A 22,500-nucleotide genomic window follows, 5' to 3' on the forward strand; every position below is an offset into this window, starting at 1 on the left:
AGATAGATAGATAGAAAGATAGAGAGAGAGAGAGAGAGAGAGAGAGAGAGAGAGATAGGAGAGGTGACACAACTCTGTGCCAAGCACTCCTGTTGACATTTACCCACTCTGTAGGTGCCATCGACACCGCTGGCAAAACCAGCGGTTAAAGAGAGACCTATTTTCTCCATACGAAACAGATAACAATTCAAAGCTTTAAACAGCACACAAATCAATCCCAAAATCAAATCTAAAATGTTTCAGTTAGATTTAAATTTAAAAGTATAAAAATATAAACCAAAAGCATGACTGATACCAAAAAGAAAATATATGAAGATAATTGGAGTTATTGAGAACTATGAGCCCCTTGTACAAATTTGGGTTTGTCCAGTTATTCAACGTCCATCCTAAAAGCAATGTAACAGATTTTCTACGGCATACTTCTTATCTCATGTCTATTGTAATGACAATAAACTGATAATATGAGTATTTGTGGACCAAGTCTACCCTGGCATAGCATAGGGACCAACATTACTGTAAGTGCCTGCTGAAAGAACATGCCTTACGTCACTAAACAGCACCATAAATATTTCCTGCATCCTGGGAAGCAGCAGAGGGCCTAGTTTGCCGTCTTTTTGGTGTTCATCTGAAGCTCAGTGTCCCTGCATCATTTATGGCCCTGTTTCATCACATGAGGTAATCGGTCGCAACACTTCTCTCCATCAAGGGAACCAGCTCTGCTCCACTCTTCCTTCCAAAGCAGGGTGAGTTTTCCTCTGTCTGCTGATATCACACACACACACACACACACACACACACACACACACATATGCGCGCGCGTGTGTGTAACAAATTCAACACATCCCACACAAATAGAGATAAGATTGCCTGTTGACAAGTACTCTGGTGTGTCTGTAAACAGTGACGATGACAAAATGTGAAATACACATTTTACATTCCACATAACACATACAATCCAAATACTAAAAAATACCTTTATTATTCATAATACAGTTATGAACCTTATGAAAGCCTTCTGAGCCTTGGTCATTACTGCTAAAGAGGAAAAAGAAAGGTATTTTGGGATTTGTATTTTTCTTGTGGTTACTGTAAATGCAGTTATTCTAAAGGGCCTGTCTGTTGAATGCTGCTGTGTTTGACTGTGTTTTTTTTCTTCTAGTCATCACGGTTACTTTCATAGGCTACTAAATGTAGTCTTTCAATGGCATTATCAAAATAGGTAAGTCAGTTCTTGCATCAGAATTTCTCTCATCCTCTCTCTTTCTCCTCTCACTATTCCAGGCGCGCGCTGGCAAGTTCGCAAGTGCTTCGCACTCTCAGTTAAAGGCAAAGGTGATATGGAAGTTGTTACACGTTTCCGGTCTAACACCTAATCGGAAAAGTTTGATTCTGAAGGAATCCGTTTTGGAGTCAAAGGTCGTGCCTTGAACCCATTAGCGGGTTGCTGTTTGCCTGCTACAGAAAGCCTTCAGGTTTCAACTTCAGAGCAAATAGTCACCTTCATTGGACGTGAACCCATAACGCGCCGCAGATGTTCATTTGCCTGCTGTGATGTACATTTAATTAGCTGATGTACAATTGTTACTAGGACTTGGCTTCTACTGTTTTATGTGATGCGAAAAGGCTACTTTAGGTTTCTATCGCATTTACGTCCGGTCACAACACGTATGGCTTGTAGCATATCCAGCAGGCCTATTGTTCGATTTGCATGTTTACATGTAGGCTAAAAGGCCTGCCTGGGTCAGTTCTAAAAATGTAAAGACATAACTGAAAAATGATAGCAGTTCTTAGAGACATCTTTGACACTGGTATCTTTTAGTTTGGCTGGCTAACACCTCTTCTCAGTAATCCACACCAGGCGTATTTGTGTTCTAACTTTTATCACGTTTCCTTCCTCCTTCATCTCTTGTCGTGTTTCACTGGGTGTTACTATTAAAGATTTATGATCGACTCCTCATCGGAACGCTCAGCTGCAACCCTGCCGGGGAGCCGAGGCTGGCTTGAATGAAATCACATGAAATCGAAGGTCCCTTAGCTCGCATCCCAAACTCTCAGCGCGGGGTTGGAGATTTGATCAAGGCTTGATAAAATTGTCACGAGGGAGATGAAAAGGTAGACAAAAACGTGAACAATTTCTGCGGTGTTTCAATAGGCTGCACAACCCATTAAACACGAGTTACAATCATCAGCCCTGACTCCATCGGTGAGGAGATCAGAGCAGACCGTTTAAAATCAAACACCGCTTGACAAATGATATGAGAACAATTCTTGGATTGCTGCGTTACAGAGACAGCGATACTCCCTTTAGAAACCCGCACAGGCAAGATGAAATGGAAGATGAAGTCAGGTACAGCTAGAATCAAAAATACCTGCTGTTTCTTCATTTTGGACCATTAGTGTATTTTATAAGGAGAATGTCTTGAAATTTCTTGTAATTTTTTCTACCCAATTTATCAGAACACCGCAATCTCGAAGCCTATTTCATCCCCGCCCGCAGACATACACTCAGCACAATGTTTAATGTATAAGGAGCCAGCATTATTCTACAGAGAGTGCACAGATTATAAATATGCATGTATTCAATTAAGGGTATTACCGGGGAGCTCATTAGCATAAGGATCTGGGAGCTTAACATGCCTCTTCATATTTGTGCTATAAAACTTTAATATAAACTAAGGCCAAATTGTGCCTACGGTTTAGGTATCGGCTACTATGATACTTCCTGAACACCTCTATGATCTTACCAAATAATAATAATAACAACAATAATAATAATAATAATAATAATAATAATAATAATAATAATACATTATTCTATCAAGTTTTGTGTTTTTATTTTTATTTTCATTGTGTTAATGTTAAATTGATGTGCTTATTATATTATTAAATATGATTTAGTTGTAACTTAGGTTCATTTTACTCTGGTTCTGAAGCAGGCCTTTAAGAATAACAAACTAAGAGAGTGGGATGATGACCAATAGCCTATGTGAGCTGATTTTTAGGTTAAGCCAAACATGTAAACTTCTTGTCATCCATGCGTCACTCTCTTTTATTGATAAAATAAATGCAGATTTATTTTTATAATAAATATAAACTGCAATATCTGCAAATGCCTCATTTTCGAGATAATTCCTTTTAAGAGAAAATAGTTCCTCTGCTTACTGGCATGAACTGAACTTTCGGGTCTGCAGACTGCATGCTGAACCCTTATTTATTTATTTATTTATTTATTTATTTATCTATTTATTTATTTGTTGTTCACATTTTGCATGATTCCACTGCATAGGCTACTGTCAAGCTTTTCAAATTTCAAATGACACTAGCGAAGTAGGTCTTCTGCCTTGACTTGTACAATAAGACAATCCAAACAACACTCTGCTCACCACATCATTTATTTATCAAGGGTGAGACACTCCTGAAATGGATTATCTGCCCTAAACGTTTGCAATAGGTTTAGGCCGCCCTATTAACAAATATGTGTCTTAAGGATAGGGGGAGAGTGTCAATAACTATTCAATTGTTACTGTGTAACAGTTTCATAATAAAAGGGTGGTTTATTACGTTATTATAGGTCACTACTTTTTGTTTCCCCTTCCTCAGGCAAAACTGGTCTATAACATAATAATGGCCAACTGAGCGGCAGCGAGAATTATCTTAATTCGGCCAGCCTAATTATCTGTGCCTAGCCTACATACTACCACTGCTGGCGGAACGGAGAAGACTAGACCCCTTCTGCTCACCTAATTAATACCCTCGACCAATTAGGATCAGAGTTCTAATTAGGGGTTGGTTCAAGGGGAACCGGAACGTCAGAAACAGAAAACATTTTGCGAAAGAGTAAGAACACTTGGAGAATCAAGTATACGGGTGAATTGAGCGTGTGCGTGTGTGTGCTTGTGTGTGTGTGTGTGTGCTATGGGGCCGTAATTAGGCAGAGCACTGATGCCGCGCTGCGTGGCATTTTATAGACTGCGATCTGATTTGACAGTGACTTGATGAACACGTCATGCGCAAAAGCATGAGGGTTGTCTCGCCCTCCTCTCGTCCCCTGTGAACTTGGTCGGCGTAACCTACACACATGCGACCAAAACACCCACCCACGATCCGGCGACGGAGTGCAAGCTGACGGGAAGATTTGCATAAAGGCAATAATTGCAATGAAATCGTTGACACTGACAAATAAGCCATGGGCCTTATCTGGCCATACGAAGATTGATCTAAAACATTGCATGCGACCTGAGCCAAAATGAGAATTGTTTATCATAGTGCGACTATTACGCACGTGTTACCTGGTGTTTTAAGGAGTGCATGTTTGTTATTTGACCAATAATAATAAAAACAAAATCAGCACAGCATAAACGTCACCATTTGATGGAAGCGCTGTTGCGTTACTGTTTAATTTCTGCATGTGTTTTATTGTTTTGCTATTTACATGAAATACAACTGTAATAGGCCTGGGTGTACACTATGGCTACACGTTGAAAAGGAAGCTTTTCTAGCCTACTACTGCAACAGAAATGTGTCAAAACGGAAATAAAGGCCTGCACATTTTATATTTCCCTATATCATTCATGATGAGTTGTTCGCCAATACATTATTTAGTTTACTTACTGTCTTAGAACATCACAACATTCACACCTGCAATCAACCCGATATAATTTCAAAGGAAATACATGTTTATAATAATGGGGAAATTGAACAAACAATCATCCAGTATTCTGCCATTTAAACAAATGTTATGGATCAGTGATGTTGAAGAATCACACCGTAACAGGAATGTTTATTATCTTATTTAATTAATTACATATTCTAGCTGACGCATGACACACTGGTATCTGACATTGAAAGCACATTTGGAGTCTATTGTTGGCGCTTAGTCCCTTGTGCCTTTGAGTGTGTGTGTGTGTGTGTGTGTGTGTGTGTATGTGTGTGTGTGTGTGTGTATTCTGAAGCAACTGACCGAGATGTAGCAGATGTTTTCAAAGAAGTTGGCAAATCAGGTAATATCATAAGATGTCACTTTCATTGCGCTTTGGGGGAAATAAAGCCTTGACTGATTCGCGATATTAATTACATTTGTATTGATTTCCCAAGACGATGGAGCGCTGAAGAAATCAGCCATTGACACATTTTAAAAAAATGTCTGTCACACACATTTTCTGATAAGCACAAACACACATTCCCATTTATCTGCCATTGGAAGACTACAAGAATCACCGTTAGGAACCTGTTCGCAGTTCTCGCTCAAACGCCAAATACCCGTTTTCTTCACATGGGTCCGGGGATACTGCACTGAAGCAAAGCCTTGGCAGCCCTGTGTGGAGCCGGTCGGCCTGGCTGCTGTTGGCTGAACAAGCTCGAAATCTTCACGACAACCATGGCATGAGTAGAAGGATATCAAGAGTTTGACGACTTCACACAACCAATGAACATCAGCTCTGAGACGTGACGTATAGGTCCCCGGTAGAAAAGGCGCGGACTGTACGTAGCAGGGTGTGCGAGTAGGTTTGGAGACGCTAGTACAGAACAGCGATGCCACGCGCAGGCAACCACACACTCCAGATTGGAATTACACAAACTCAGTGCACAACCAAGTCATTTGCTCAGCCATTCTCATGCAACCAAGTCAACCACAGAGGAACAAATCTACTTTGAACGGCGACAGCACTTCTTTTGTGAATAATTACTTGAAAAGAGAAAGGACATCGTTTTTAGCAGGTGGCACAAGCCATTGTTATATTTGATGAAATTCCATCAGTTGATACGCCTTTGCATCCAGAGCAACGTGTAATAGTGTAACAGCTTCTGATTTTTATTCTCCTCCGGTGGCACCAAAATGCAGAGGATATGGCAGAAACATGAAGACACGTGTATTTTCTTCAACTGAGATGTGCTATTATCTTTATCTCGCTCTCAGGCACATATGCTGGATTATGTTGTAATGTAATGTATTTGGAACTGATTCCACCCTCTGTTTAAATACAGTCGATGAGCCACTTGTCCGATTTATAACTTTCAGGGGGAAGGCATTTGAGTGAACTTCAATATATTTATTGACTGACAAATGAATCCCCAACACGCCCAATCCGAAAATACACAGGGACAGAGTGGAAGGCACAGTAGCAAATGCGTGCTTTGCTGGTACGTGTTAAGCCTATACTGGAATCTCACAATCCTCGTGTAAGCTTTTTTTGGTAGCTGTTAAGATTTGCTGGGTGCAAGGATTGATTCTTTCAAGGGATTCGTCGTTTTTCCCCCCAAAAATAAAGAATTGGACTCAAGACTTGGCTGGTAGTAGCCTACTACGCCCCTGCATTACAAATCTTAACTTGCCCCATTTTTTTCCTTTTAAAAAAGGTCATTTGAACTTACGATTCATGGGGCTGGGTTTGCGTCTTACGGAAATCTTGGCTTGCAGATCAGAGGGAAGCACGTGTAATTTGCTCTCGTCGGCTGCAACGATGCTTTTCCACGGTCTCCCTGGAGGAGAGATGCAGGGCGTTATGGAGGAGATGGAGCGCAGAGGCAAAGGCGACTCGTCGGCGATCAGCTCGGCAATAGACATGGGGGAGACAGGAACGGTAAGAGAAACCTCCTAACCTCCCTCAGGCTCTCGCCGTAGTGGATGAGATGACTGATCTGTAAACTGAATACAAAAGAATAACAAACAAACATTAACATACAATTGTATGCTACAAACACAAATGGTAGCCTACTACTTACATTAGAAATCATTCTGAAGAACAAACTGTATTTAGTGGAATTGTGTCATTGAGTAATGCATTGTTAAAACGTAGTTCAAATTATTTAAGCTATTACATTTTATTACAAAGTTACTGATGTATTTAACTTTTAGTCAATGCAACATGCTTTAAATGACAAGAGATAAGTTATAGTTTTCATATGAACAAAACTGCAAGGTGTTTACCGTAGAGATTTAGGTATTATTAATTATTAATATGGGATTCTGGTAGTTACAGTTAACAGTTTTTCAGTTAATTATTCATTCTATATTGTTTAAAAAGTATATTTCTTTGTGAGCCTTGTAAACACAGATAACGCTTTAAGGCCTTGTTGAAGTTCATCTGACTTAAACTATAAATGTCCTAAGATTATTTAATTTTTGTATTACCTTTTGGACAGTCTGCTGTTATCTGGTATAAATTCGTTAGGAAAGAGATCGAAATAACTATGGTAGTTTTCAGGGGTTTTTTTATATTTCTTCTGTGTGCCCGCCTGTGTTTGTCTGTGTGCTGTGTATATGGCTTGTTGTGTGTGTGTCCCGCACGCATACCAACGTTTTCCATAAATATTTCCATATGTCTATTTTTTTCACATTTTTTCAAATTTTCAAAAATTATGTTTTAATTGATTATAGTGCTATTTAATAATAATTGTTTACTGACATTTCAGAGCGTAACATGCCCAACAATTATATGGGGAATAGCCTACGAACCTTTTAAACTTATGCAGTTGTAGCTACCTCTGCAATGTGAGCGTCTTTCCTATTTGTACTGAACTTATTAGAAATTGTAGAGATAAGATATCTGTATAATGACGAGTAAAGTAACTGTAATCACAAATCATATAGCCTAACGGTGTGTTTGTGTAGTGTGGGATGTCGTAGATCGCAAAGTGTGTAATGTCAAATGAATTGAATTTACTTTGTGGGACATAAGATTTTGTTTTGAAATGATGCCCCTCCCATCTGGTTGTAGGCTGACTAGGTTTTACTCACTCCAGTAAACACACACACATACAGAGAGAGAAGCTGCTGAGGAGAGCCTAGACCATACCAGCTACCAGCTTGTCTATTCTGGTCTTATCAGGGTTGTTGTCTAGTTGCATAATTCTGTCAGGAAAGCGGGAATGGTGATGAAACATGCCGCTGTTCTTGCCCCGTCCCCAGCTCTATCCGACTGCTCGGTGGTGGTAAGCCCTTGTGTTGTGTATGCGTCTCTCCAGAGCATGCCGTCTATCAGCGGGGACAGGGTGGCCCTGTGCGCCGGCTGCGGTGGGAGGATTTCGGACCGCTACTATCTACTGGCCGTGGACAAGCAGTGGCATATGCGCTGTCTCAAGTGCTGTGAATGCAAACTCAACCTGGAGTCCGAGCTAACGTGCTTCAGTAAAGACGGCAGCATCTACTGCAAGGAGGATTATTACAGGTAACAAACAAAACAAAGTCTTTGTACCAGACGCGAATGCTAAATTATTGTCCTGTCTATACACCACCTGTCTATACTTTGTATCACATTGCACTTTTCTGCTTTTTTGCACTTCTGGTTAGATGCAAACTGCATTTCGTTGTCTTTGTACTTGTACTCTGCACAATGACAATAAAGTTGAATCTAATCTAATTTAATCTAACCTAATCTAAAACAACAACAACAAAGAAATCTATGTGTTTTGTATACATCTGCTATTTCATAAAACTTCTGATTCACAGTCCATGTAGAAGTAGGCTACTGGGCCATGCGTCCCTTTATCAGACCGGTGTGTGTGTGTGTGTGTGTGTGTGTGTGTGTGTGTGTGTGGGGGGGGGGGGGGGGGGGGGTCATGAATATTAATTATGTTTTAGTACGACAAAATGTCAATGCCATAGTAGTTGCACAAGAAAAGTGTTTGTGTGTGGAGGCTCCAAACTTTTCATCGCTTTAGCTGCTCAATGTCACTATCGTTTGGTGTATAACGAGGCCTAAACTCGAGCTATATGGGTTTGGATGTAAATTAAGGCGTTTATTTGTGATAGCCTTCCAGTTCAGCATTGTAAAGTGGGTTTGGGTCCATAATAAGGTAATTAAATAATGATGGGCTTTGAGAGTCTTTTCTAAAGCCACTCTGTCAAATTATACGAGCAGTTGTGAGTATGGTGTAATTAATGGATAAGAGCGCCCATTATGAATTAGACAGCTCGTTTTAAGCTTAATTGCTTTAATTAAACCAACACAGTTCCGCGTCTCTTGAAAGTTCTGTTTATACACTTTATTCAGATACATTCCAAATGCAACGCGTTAAATGTCATTAATGTTATGATTATCTCAATGCCTCTGTATGCACTATGTGCCCAGCTGTAGTATTGCCTATGTGGTTTACTTGGTTAGTAAAGAAACTCATCTTAAGAGGAAATTATATTTGTTAGATTTCAGAGTGTTAAATATTTTTGGGTAAATGTGTTCAACTTTTTTGTTTGAAATTGTTATTGTTTTATGGGATTAACACGAACGAACATAACATATATTTTTCTGCAGGAGGTTTTCAGTGCAGAGGTGCGCGCGATGTCACCTGGGCATTTCGGCGTCGGAGATGGTGATGAGGGCGCGAGACCTGGTCTACCACCTGAACTGTTTCACCTGCACGACCTGCAACAAAATGCTTACGACGGGGGACCATTTCGGCATGAAGGACAGCTTGGTGTACTGTCGGCTCCATTTTGAAAGCCTCATCCAGGGGGACTATCCGGCACATTTCAATCACTCGGATGTAGCGTCTGCTAAAGGACTGGGCACGGCTGGACCGTTGGGACTCTCATATTATAACGGCGTCAGCACGGTGCAGAAAGGCCGACCCAGGAAGCGAAAGAGTCCTGGGCCGGGAGCTGATCTAGCCGCCTACAATGCAGGTAGGGCCTTTTACTCAACCACACGATTTTGGCCAGGCACTCGTCCTCTGACAGATTAGGGGTGCAGGGAATGTCTATAAGCTAGTGATAGATGTAAAAGAGATGATTGTAAAGAGTTCTCAATCGCAGCTAATGCTCAAGTCCTTTCTTGTTGTATCAATGTGCTTATGATTTGTCGGACACACACACACACACACACACACACACATTTGAGTTCATGAGATTGTCTGGCCGCTATAGACTCTGGAGTGGCCACCCTGTCTTCCCAGTGCAAATTCCGTAAAGTAGGTTATGATTTATGCGCACTTTTGGATGCACGTGCATGCGTTTTCACGAAGACGTGTGTGACGCCAGTAGATGTTGACTCGTGCAATGGATATGACATTAGAACTTTGTGATTATTATGTCGAAAGTTCATTGTCGGGAAACCATAGCAGGTAATGCCAAAATGGGGATGCACTTATCAAGTTCAAATAATTATGTGCACAGCCTACGGAGGGGTGGATGTGTTTTGACGTTTGTAACCGGGCCTTGTTAAAATTATATTATCATTATTCCTCTTTTATGATCAACCTTTTGTGAGCAATACAATATCACAAAATGTCTCTGCGTAGGTGTACAAATGTAGACAGTGTTATTTTACATCCCTGTTGAAATAGCATATTATGAAGTGGCAGCGACGTTACAGGCCTAATATAATCAGTAGGCTACAGATCAAACGCATGTTTAATAGTTACAGCATAATGTTCATCTTTGGCTTTGCTAAAAAAACATCCATGTGATTAAGCATTTATCATTAGATTGCGCTTTCAATTATTCGATACATGACATAGAAAAGCGATGTTTTATGTTGAAGGTGATCATGCAGACCTAGGCTATGTTGCAATTGAGCAGTTTACATTTGGTCATCCTTTTTAAACGCACTGTTCAGTTGACAGCCCTACCTAACGTGTTGTTTAGCATTTCTCAAACAACAGAAATGTAAAAATATTTTCCCCTCACATCAGTTCAGACAAATCTGACTGACCTGTAAAGGATTTAGCCTTGGCTTGTCTATAGACATTATTAAGTAGGCTACTGTTCCGACAAAGTAGTTTGGGCTTGTTCTCTTTTTTTTGGAAGAGGTCTGAAACTGAAAAGTGCCCAAGTGCTGGTTGGGTTGAAAGAGCTGCTGTACACTTGAGCAGGAAGGACGTAAGGAGTTGTCCCGCAGCGGAAAGGGCCGCCTCGACTTGGCCATTAGGCACCAGTGATCACGGAGGGTCAAGCAGGAGAATGCTGGACGCTTATAGAGCCGGACAAGTGGAAAATGGCTTAGATGCAAGCCAGGACCTCCAAAAGATTAGAGAGACGAGAGAGAGGGAGACAGAAAGAGGGACAGAGCTGAACGAGTGAGAGATTGAAAGTGAAAAAGAGATAGAGAGAGAGAGAGAAAGAGAGAGAGAGGAGGGGGTGGGGGTGGCTCTTGCGTAGTTAAACAATCCCTTTACACGTTTGCCAAGAACTCCACAGAGCATCAGAATCGCTCATTTCCAAGTAAAACACAATCACAATTTGCACTTTTTAATGTGCACCAAATTGTGAAGTATGTTTCTATTTTTTTCTCTTACTTTTATTTTATAAAAATAAAGTGTGAAGTGGTCCACGGAGATGACAGTGTTAATTATAACTATAAATAAGTAAACCATCCTTTCTGTACGGCTTTTACTTTTGGACAGAGAGCCCTGCTTGACAGATGCTTTCTATCATCCACACAGACTCACAAGACACACGTCTGAGGCTATTTTCAGATTGTCTTTGAATATGCATTCTCAAATGAAAGCAATACCACCAGCAACACACACAAGGCATTGAGAGAGACCAGAATATGCTTTCCATATAAAATAACCCGATTAGAAAAAAACAACAAATTTTGCGTTTTATCCAATTTGTTTAATCTTGCAATTCATATCAAACAATTCTGCTATAATTTCTTATATATCTTGCTTGTGATACATCTCTCATGCCTAAAACACAAAGTGCTTTAACGTGCGGAAAGACTGAAGACTGAATCAAGGGGGTTCGCCACCGACAGCGGGTTAGCTCAGTAAACAGTTGATAGAATTTTGGTTAGTCAGTATTCAAAAATAGTCTCTGTTAGGATCACTGGCGCCCCCCTCAGGTTTGAGACCGGACACCAAAGCGCAGTTTATATTGAAACAGATATGAACTTGGGAAAACGCGAGCAATGTCCCATTATTAAGCTACTCGTTGGCTAATATTGATTGATGTCAACGAATATATTTTTGCAATAGCACAAGTTGGCGTAGTTAAATAATTCATTGTGTTTGTAGGTGTTTTGTAAAGATTTGTAAAACCCTTGCCGGCAAAAGTGGACTATACAATCCTGTGCGCAATAACAGCCCTTTTATGTTTATTGTTGAGTGTGTGATGTGTATGGTCCAAGCAGCTGAGCTCTCTGTTTGAGAAAACATTCCACATGCCTCGCTGTAAGCTTCAAAGGTTAATTATGTTAAGTGTTGCGCTGACAATATTTCAATGACTAATATTTGCTATTGTGACATAAAACATCATATCAGAACTGCTATGTGTCTAGCCACGCTTAATCACCTGCCAAGATCTGTTGAGAGTGCATATTAGTCTCCAGTTTCTTGGAGCACTAGAGCGCATTTCCGCCTGTCATTTTAATTCAGCTAAAAGACTAACACAGAAGGTAAAATAGTATGCTTCAATTAATACAAATATCCATATATGGTTTATTGATTTATTTAGACTTATTTGTTTTTAATGATTGGTTTATGTACTTTGCACATATGATTCAATTCTTAGTTCATGTTTTGATAGACCCGGAGCTTCTGAGGTAACGTCAGACTCTGAAATGGATCGGACCCTGGTCTGATGGTATAGTGTACCACCTCCAATTCAGTACCGGATAGTCCAGGGCCTCAGTCAGTCTAATACCATGTAAGGCTAGCTAAAGTTAACTTTGCTAAATCCATTTCATAATAAATGTATTGATGATAATCAAAAGTTCCTAAATGTGAACATTGATGGGTCAGCCCACTGTTTGCACACACACACAATAGCTTTAATTTTTAGTTTTGCACTTAAATTAGGGCCCTCAATAATTCAAATCAGTTTTGTAAAACTTGGGGAAAACTTAAATATTTTTGCTCCAATATTTTAAAAGCAGTTTAGATACACAAGAGAACGGCCATAGCACGTCATACCTGGAGAACAGCTCATCATACTTTCGGAATCTGCACATAGTTTTTTTTTTTTTTTTTTTTTTTTTAAAAAGAAGGAAAGGTGTGATGATAAATGCTGATTTTGATTTTAGCATCCTGTCATGAACAACAAGGTGTTTCAGTCTTCAAAATCCATTACAGCATAACTCCAATGCTGGTGTGTGTTTGTGTAAACAGATGAAAAGGCGTCCTGAGAGCCATGTCCATATTTCTTTACTCATGTTACTCTTCAACACTCTGCACTAGCCAACTGTCACTGGAATTGATCTGGCAGCAGTGGAGCTGTGGTATGATGTGTGTGTGTGTGTGTGTGTGTGTGTGTGTGTGTGTGTTATCTTGTTGTAAGAGAGTGTGTGGCTGTGATGTCTGTCTGTCTGAAATTTCGTTGTGAGAGAGAGAGAGAGAGAGGAGAGAGAGAGAGAGAGAGAGAGAGAGAGTGTGTGTGCGGAAGCCACAGGAACACTGAGAGTAGTAATGACCACAGAGTGACGTTCAGCGGTCAGTCATGACCAGGAACCACTGTCCAGTAGTTTATGCCAATCATTTACTGCAATTCTCTGGAAGTTTCTATGCAGACAGGAGGTTTTGTTGATAGGTGTATCCTACGTGTACCTGATGATGGTGTAGATTGTGGGCAGCCGTGGCCTACTGGTTAGCGCTTTGGACTTGTGACTGGAGGGTTGCTGGTTCGAACCCCGAGCAGTAGGAACGGCAGAAGTGCCCTTGAGCAAGACACCTAACCCCTCACTGCTCCCCGAGCGCCGCTGTAGCAGGCAGCTCACTGCGTCGGGATTAGTGCGTGCTTCACCTCATTGTGTGTTCACTGTGTGCTGAGTGTGTTTCACTAATTCACAGATTGGGATAAATGCAGAGACCAAATTTCCCTCACGGGATCAAAAGTATATACTTACTTAGAACAACATACTTTGCACACACTATGCACATGAAGGTAATGCACTGATAATTTTGTTGTATTGTTCTATGACTTTGACTGGCTCTGAACTTTTCAGAACTGATCTTACTGTCTGTACTGTGTACTGTATTTGACAGTAAAAAGAAGAATAAAGCCTCAAAAAATAACACAGTCTGTGTGATTAGATATATTTCTTCCCTTTGAGCTGTGTCAATTTCAGACGTCTAACTGAAAACTAATGTGCATGTGTGTGTGTGTGTGTGTGTGTGTGTGTCACAGCTCTGAGCTGTAACGAGAACGATGGGGATCCCATGGATCGCGACTCCCAGTACAGCACGGGTCAGAAGACCAAGCGCATGCGGACGTCCTTCAAGCACCACCAACTCCGTACCATGAAGTCGTACTTCGCCATTAACCACAACCCCGATGCCAAGGACCTCAAACAGCTGGCCCAGAAGACTGGCCTCACCAAACGCGTCCTGCAGGTAAGAGTTCACACAGACATTGTTTAAATACACACATACACGTACACACGTCTATATTCTGGCATCTCTTACACATGTTACGTGTTTTTTAATGCATACTCATTCGAGTCGGTACACATTGTGCCTTGTGTGTGTGTGACAAATAAAATTTGATTTGATTTTTGATTTGAGAAGTTGCCTCAGTGCCCTCAGCTCCAGCTGGTCGGGTCAAGTTAATAAGGTCCTACCAGTCGGGTCCAGTTTGACCCAGCTCCGTATGGACGTAAATTGCTACTGGTCGGTTCCAGTTAAATGCCTTTATTTCCCACTGGTTTAGATCCAGTCACAGTAGATGCCCTGTTTCAGTTCTGTTAGATGGCTCTGAGCCCAGTTTGACTGAGGGGTCATTTATGCTCAAGTTTAAATACAGGTACATACAGAGCCTTCAGGTTCTATGTTCATTTTGGCCATCTTATCGGGGAATCAGGATTTAGCTCCTCCCGGCTGGGGCCTTAGGCGCCTTTAAACTCAGTTAGACTCAGTTCCTACTGCCGGGGTCCAGTCAGAGTGACCAGACCTGGGCACTTCACGATGAGCGTAAGAGTCAGGAGACGACTTTACATTGATATAAAGTCAAAGTCAAAGTCAAAGTCAGCTTTATTGTCAATTTCTTCACATGTTCCAGACATACAAAGAGATCGAAATTACGTTTCTCACTATCCCACGGTGAAGACAAGACATATTTTACCAATTTAGGTCCACAGACAAACATAACATTCAAGTAAACAAAAAAGTAAGTAAATAAGTAAATAAGAGGGCACATATAATAATGAAAAAATAAGAGCAGCAAAATGTGGTTGAAATTGTGCATAGACAGTCAATAAAAATACTAGTGCAAATTCAGGCCAATAAAAGGCTTGGGTAGTTCTGTTTGACCTAAGTAAGAAGAAAGTGGCATAGTGGTGCAAGTTATGTAAGAGCAGCAGAAGTGTTGTGTTTCAGGACAACAACACCAGTTGTAAAGTGTACAAGTGTGCAAGTGTGCAAGTGTGCAAGTGGAGTAGTGCAGGCGGCCATTTTTGGGTGTCAATCATGTCAATCATATTACAAGGGCCACTATCCCCGGAGCAACTCCAGGTTAAGTGGCACTATGGTGGAAGCCGGGAATTGAACCCACATCTATTCTGGTTACTGTATGCTAGCCCAGCTCCTGAACCACCATGCTACCTCCACCCACGACTTGTGTACATTTGGGTTCTGGGACACTACAACATTACTTATGTTGTTTTCTGTTGGAATCTGTACTACTTTTGTGACTCAGGATGTTTTAACTGTACTAAACTTTTAAATTGTTTCCCAATGTATTCAGAGCAAACCTTCCTAATTTGACTCTTATTGTCAGAGGCCAAAGGGAGTTGTCAGATTCAAAAGACAGACAGCCTTGCTAAATCTAGTGTTTTTAGTCATTTTAATGCAATTTCAATCCTGCTTTCTAATGGGATTTCATTTTATGTTGCTTCACCTCACTGTGTGTTCACTATGTGCTGAGTGTGTTTCACTAATTTACGGATTGGGATAAATGCAGAGACCAAATTTCCCTCACAGGATCAAAAGAGTATATACTTATATACTTATACTGATTTATGAGATAGAGTAGGCTACAGCTCAAATAAACCTTATTCTTCTCACTTACAAGAAAGAGATATTTCTCTCTCATTGACATTTCAGCAACACTCAATATCTGAGAATAATTACACATAATATAAAGTATTTACTGAGGATTGTCTTTGCTGAATGCTACTGAATGTTTTTTTTTCCTGAATATCTTCTCACCAGTGAATTATTTTTCACTTTCTCACAAATGGCTGAATAACAGCATGACAGACATCGTTAATTCAATAAATATTATTCTGTTTGCAGAACACCATTAAAATAATTGCAAGTATGAAGGTCTCAAATAGTGAGAATTTTCCTATTGAAAACAACATTCGGTAGCAGCTGTTTTTGTGCCAAGCTGAGCGATAAAAGGGTTAATATGTCACTTCAAATAGATTCAGGAGAAGGAGGAAAATTTGAGACTCATTCTTGATTCTTGCAAACACGACAGCAAATTATCTTGGGGACAGCCGAGAACAAAAAGCAACGCTAAAAAGGTTTGCGAACACCAAATGTGCTGAAAATCTCATGGCTCTAATTACTTCTTGCACTAAACAAAGCAGTCATTTTGCTTTGATGAAGCCTTTTCTTTTGCCTTGTTTGTCATTCAATATCAAAAATTCCCACTGCACTCTCTTCTCTCCCCTTCCCCCCTCTCTCTCTCTCTCTCTCTCCCCTTCTTTCCTCACTCTCTCTCTCTCTCTCTCTTTTCTCCCTTTCTTTCCTCTATCTGTCCTCTCCCTTTCTCTCTCTTTCTTCTCTCCCCTTCTTTCCTCACTCTCTCTCTCTCTCTCTCTCTCTCTCTCTCTCTCTCTCTCTCTCTCTCTCTCTCTCTCTCTCTCTCTTTCTCTCTCTCTCTCTCTCTCTTCTCTCCCCCTCTTTCCTCTCTCTCTTTTTTCCTTTCTATCCATCTCTTTCACTAACACCCCCCTCCCTGTTTCCACTTCTCTCCTCCTCTGCGTGTGTCTCTCTCTCTCTCCCAATTCTCTTCATCTCTTTCTTTCTCTATCCATCCTTCCCATCTCTTTAACTGAAACAGAAAACTATTGACTATTCTCCTTCACAGTTACGCTAAATCATGTCTGTCCACCCCCCACCTCTCCCCCCACCCCACTCCTCTCCTCAGGTTTGGTTCCAGAACGCACGGGCCAAATTCCGACGGAACCTCTTGCGGCAGGAGAACACGGGCGTGGACAAAGGTTCGGACGGCTCAGCGCTGCAGGGTGGCACACCCTCAGGACCCGCCTCAGAGATCTCCAACGCGTCGATGAGCCCGTCCAGTACGCCCACCACCCTGACGGACCTCACCAACCCTACCATGCCCACCGTGACGTCGGTGCTGAGCGCAGTGCCCGGGGGCATGGACGTGCTCGAGTGCCGCAGCCCCTCCCAGACCACTCTTACCAGCCTCTTCTGATGCTCGCCCCCCACGATGCCCTGGCACACTGGCATGCCCGCCTGCCCGTACGTCCACTGTGTAGACCACAGACGGGCACAGGTGCCCTCACAAACTGGCAGTCGGGAGAAGGTTCTGACCAAACCCGATCATTACCACGTCCAACTGACCACAGACCACATACACTCCTCGCCTTCGCTGGGCTTGTTTGGAGATGCGTTAGGCCGTCGTCACAACAGCCGGGCGAAGTTTGGCAACGCAGCAAGATGGCTCCAGAGAGCACCACAGGCTAGCGTCCACACCAGCACCCGCGGCCTCTCTTGACGTCACTCTCCTCTCCCCTCGTCCACCCCTCTGGGGTGGCTGTCGCTATAACGACTGGCTCCAGATGCCAGAATTCCGGTAAAACCGACGTAAACTGTTGTGAACTGTTGTAAACTGACAAACTAAGAGAAAGGAACTCTGGCTAGTTTCACTCTTGAGTCTATTTTAGAATAATGCAGAACAAATGTCCATGTGTTCCTCTCTTTTTATTTCTTTTGATCTTTTCTGTTGATGTTGTTGTTTCTGTTTTCTTTTCTTCTTTTTTTTCCTGGAGATTTGAAGATGAGCATTTTCCTCACACCATGTTTACAGAAAGAGATTTTGCAGAGCAAACAAACAGAGCTTCATTTCTGAGCCTCGGCCCGTTATTTATGTATTAACTGTGGGGTCAGAGAGAGGGAGAGAGAGAGAGAGAGAGAGAGAGAGAGAGAGAGAGAGAGAGAGAGAGGGACTCCGGGCCAGTACCGGTCCAGTTCTGGGTCTTGATGACTCGGTCGCTGAGTCGGCAGCTAGAAGGATTCTAATGTGAATAATTATGCAGCGGAGCAAGCACCGGAACCGCACTCCAGTTTCACGCCTCACTCTGCTGCCCAGCATGATGAGCAGGAAGTTGAGGAAGACGAAGAGGAGGAGGAGGAGAGCTCAGTATTCATGAGCATCGCGCTCCTCATCACTGTTGCTGTTTGAATATGGATGGTGGTACTCAGCAGGGCATAGGACAGAAAAGGGTTAGACAAGCTACGGGCTCGCTCTCTCTGTGTGTGTGTGTGTGTGTGTGTGTGTGTGTGTGTGTGTGTGTGTGTATGAGAGAGAGAGAGAAAGACTACACCTTTAATTGTGTTTGTGTGTGTGTGTGTGTGTGTATGCATCTTTGAATGTGTGTCTGTGTGTATGTGTGTTTGTGTGTGTATGTGTGTGTGTGTGTGTGTGTGTGTGCGTGTGTGTGTGTGTGTGTGTGTGTTTGCCTATGCTCTGCAATGCAAAACCCCTTTACTTACTCCATGAATTTTAAACTCTGCATTCTGTGTACACAGTCAAAAACAGTCACCCACATACTCACTCAATTACCATCTCTCCCTCTGTAGAACACACACACACACACACACACACACACACACACACACACACACACACACACACACACACATTTAAACACACATACACACACACACATGTAAATTATTATGGCAGTGATATTTACAGTTTAACAGCTGTCATACAATAATCAGTAGCGAAATGGTAACAAGCACACAGACCATGTCATTTTTTAACTATCTCAATCATTTAGAAATAAAGGTAACACCAAGCAGTCAAGAATATTAGGTTGAATACATGTATAGGCACAAGTACACACACACACACACACACACACACGGCACACACACGCACACACACACGGCACACACACGCACACACACTCGGTATACACACACACACACACCACACACACGGCACACGACACACACATACACACACACACACACACACGGCACACACACGCGGTATACACACCGATGCAACACATTTACTCTGTCAACTGTCAACATCTTACCTCACTCCAATTCACTGGACTAGTTTCGCTGTTATCTCCTGGAGCCAGTCAGCTCGGGGCAGATTCACTTTGACTCTGAAAACTGATTATAAATGCACTGAAATTGAATATGATAATAATATTTTGGAAGGCTTTGTAGCATGATTATAATGATGTATATGAAAGATGGTCCATGTCATATTTTTACTTGTGTTTGACATCAGTATGAATCTATGGAAAATATGTAGACGTGGGCAGAGTTTGGTTTCTATCATATGGAACACTGATGTATTGTTTTTAAACATGTCATTTTCTATGGTGTGTAAAGCGCTTCTGTTTTTTTTATATATATTAACTGTGAGACGTGACAGTGTTGGGAAAATGGGGAAAAAAATCACCAAGGTTATCAATGGCTGCTGGCTGGAAATGTTGTATAGTTTTGACTGATATTGTGAAGACTAACACAAACACACACACTACACACTCTCTCTTACACACACACGTGCACACGCACACACACACACACACACACACATGCAGGCACACACACTTTCTCTTTCTCTCTCTTTCTCTGTCTCTCTCTGTCGCTCACGCACACACACGCACACACACACACACACACACATACACACACACACACACAATTCACGCTCAGTCCCTTTGATGTTCCTCTTCAGTTGTGTAAAAAAATATAAAACTGAATCATCTTAAGCATTTAGTTTTGTCTTCTTTTATGATCTGTCAGTTCTAACCAGCTCTAATGCCTACATACACAGAGACGAGAAGATCTGTGAAGTCACACACACACACATCCCAACACTCACACTCCTGTCAAAGTGACATGTGTAGGTGCATTGTAGGTTTCACTGTGAACCACTCATAATGCCTCTGAAAATGTTCTGTCGGGCAAAAATTTGACAAGCTAGAGAATCGAATATTCAACATGGTAATTATTTCCTCTTTTAGGACTGTAGAACCTTATCGGTTATCATCACATATTTTAGATATTGAGAAGGGTACATTGTTCTTTGTTAATTTTGATGGTTTTAAGAAGTCAGTGAACTTGCAGAAGTTGCTAGATATAAATGATAATTTGACCAAGTGTCATTTTTCTTGACTTATTTGAGTTAAAAAAAGGCATCCTCCATCAGTCTGACCCTCCCCTCTCCAACATCCCTGGCTCACCCCTGCTGCAAGTGTGGGAGCTGAAAATCCAAACCAGTTGTCACTGGCCATGTCCCCTCCCCGCTCTTACAGTGTGAGGAGCGCTCGCTGAGTGGGCCTGGGGAGGAAAGGGCCTCTATTCACTAGGAGGGGCTGATTAGGGAGCGCCTGGCACCGTTCCCGCGACAGGGAGGAATTCCTCTGCTCCGATCCACTCTGGAGGCCCCATGTGCCGGTTGTCCCCCCCATGGCCCAGCTTGGATCGGTCCAGCCCAGTCCAGATGAACCCCCGTGGCACAGCTTGGATCAGTCCAGCCCAGCCCAGCCCAACCCAGATGAACCCCCGTGGGCCTGGTTGGATCGGTCCAGCCCAGCCCAGCCCAACCCAGATGAACCCAGTCAATAGGTGTGTGTACATAGACACTCTAATTCTGATTAGAATCGGAATAACGGCTTAATCGGAATATAAATTACACATAAACACCATGATCGGAATAAAACTGCCGATCCGATTAGAATTTTAATCGGAATGAAAGAGGTGGTGTATTCCGTTCTCATTCCGATTGAACAGCCATGTATACGGTCAGTCGGTTTGAACAGCCATGCATACGGTCAGTCGGATTACCCACTGCAGCTTCTCAAGCAGAAGTAAAGGAGCAACGGCTATTCCAATCAGGGCGCCAGACTGGGGGTAAAACCACTACTGATTATAGGGGCCCTAGAAAAGTCTGGAATATATTGTATTTTACCTGGGTTGAGGAACATGGGGGCCCATCAGGACTGCCCATGCAGGGGCCCAGGATCTGGTGCTAAGCCCCTGATTCCAATCAAAGAGTATAAAGCGCTTGAGAGCACCTCATCGGAATAGAACTTCGGAATAGTTTAATCAGAATGACAAAAAAAACTGTCCATGTACTGTAAACCCACCTACTGTGGCATGGCAGGATTCTCTCAGCTTTGCTTTCGCCGCAGTAAATCCAGTGATGCTGTTTACAGCTGTTTTTCTCTGCCACGTGTGAGAATGCAGGATGCGTTCGCGTCTACTCTGCACCAAGCCCACTCCTCCAGGCACTACGGAAACCACTTCACTGTGGGTAGGTACCGGGGACGCGCTTTGATAGCTCTGCTGGAATAGAAAGCTCTCTGTTAGGGAACATAAGCACATTCCTGGATACGGTTCTATTTCTATCCTTTTTTCGAGGGCCACATATCAGGAATCTCTATTTCACAGCCACACACACACACACACACACACACATAAACACACACACACACACACAGCCACACACACACACACACGCACACACACACACACACACACACACACACACACACACACACACACACACACACACACACACACACAGTTAGTAGCTGCAAAAGTACACTCAAATAGTGTTTAGCCAGCAAATGCACTGGTTGGCCCTTTTACTGTCTACTGTGATTGGCTTACATTTTACATGAATAAATAAGGAATAAATAACAACATCGCTATGCAATCTATACATTTAAAAAATAATTTGCCAATATGTGCCATTGAAAAGCCTTTAATCTAACAACTCCAACCCAGTAAATAAACACAGATTTACAGAATAACAACGTGCTTTAGGGAGTTTGGTTTGGCTTTAAGTTAAGAGGTTTGTAAGGTTTATTGGGCGGTAATTGCTATTTGCTGGTCTCCATTTGAACAGGATGGCAGAGCACGCTGCTGCTACTGCTGCTTTCAATCTAAGCCTGGCAAAAGCAACAGCAACACAGACATCAGACAGCCATTAAAGCTCTTTTATACAGTCACCCATGTAGGGTGTCTATCTCAATCACATCAACAAGATAGGGCTTTAGAGAGGATTATTTTGTTAGATGAGTCTGCACTACAAATGGGCATACATGTGAAACAGGCAGAGCACATAAATAAACTAGATGTACCGCATAGCAGTACAAAATATGACCGCCGCTGTCATCCTGTACATCCTTTCCGCGAAAATAAATCACACTAATCAATTTGTCTCCATCTTTTACTCCATCCCCCACTCTTGAAACTTTTGTGTATGCTTGTTTGGCATGCCTGTGTGTGTGTGTGTGTGTGTGTGTGTGTGCGGCTGCACAGAAAGTAGCCTACTGGCGCTGAAAAGGTGAATAGATTGTAGAATAGCCAAAGAAGTTGTAGCATTGTTATAAAACC

At 42.1% G+C, this 22,500-nt stretch overlaps 3 protein-coding genes across 4 annotated transcripts in view; 2 read left to right on the forward strand and 1 right to left on the reverse strand.

Annotated features, from left to right (window-relative positions):
• Positions 1 to 22,500, forward strand: part of LOC121714945 (tripartite motif-containing protein 16-like) — a 1,397,702-nt gene that overhangs the window by 1,228,413 nt on the left and 146,789 nt on the right. The gene's annotated exons all lie outside the window — the stretch shown is intronic.
• LOC121714956 (tripartite motif-containing protein 16-like) overlaps positions 1 to 22,500 on the reverse strand; it is a 964,796-nt gene that overhangs the window by 308,390 nt on the left and 633,906 nt on the right. The window lies entirely within an intron of this gene.
• Positions 6,153 to 18,395, forward strand: lhx2b (LIM homeobox 2b). The gene is made up of 5 exons (XM_042100241.1): positions 6,153 to 6,581; positions 7,966 to 8,168; positions 9,252 to 9,622; positions 14,063 to 14,268; positions 17,030 to 18,395. Exons 1-5 carry the CDS (start codon positions 6,378 to 6,380, stop codon positions 17,318 to 17,320), a joined length of 1,275 nt encoding a protein of 424 aa, XP_041956175.1. The 5' UTR covers positions 6,153 to 6,377; the 3' UTR covers positions 17,321 to 18,395.

The sequence above is a fragment of the Alosa sapidissima genome, chromosome 8 (genome assembly GCF_018492685.1).
Source record: "Alosa sapidissima isolate fAloSap1 chromosome 8, fAloSap1.pri, whole genome shotgun sequence".
Lineage (NCBI taxonomy): Eukaryota > Metazoa > Chordata > Actinopteri > Clupeiformes > Clupeidae > Alosa > Alosa sapidissima.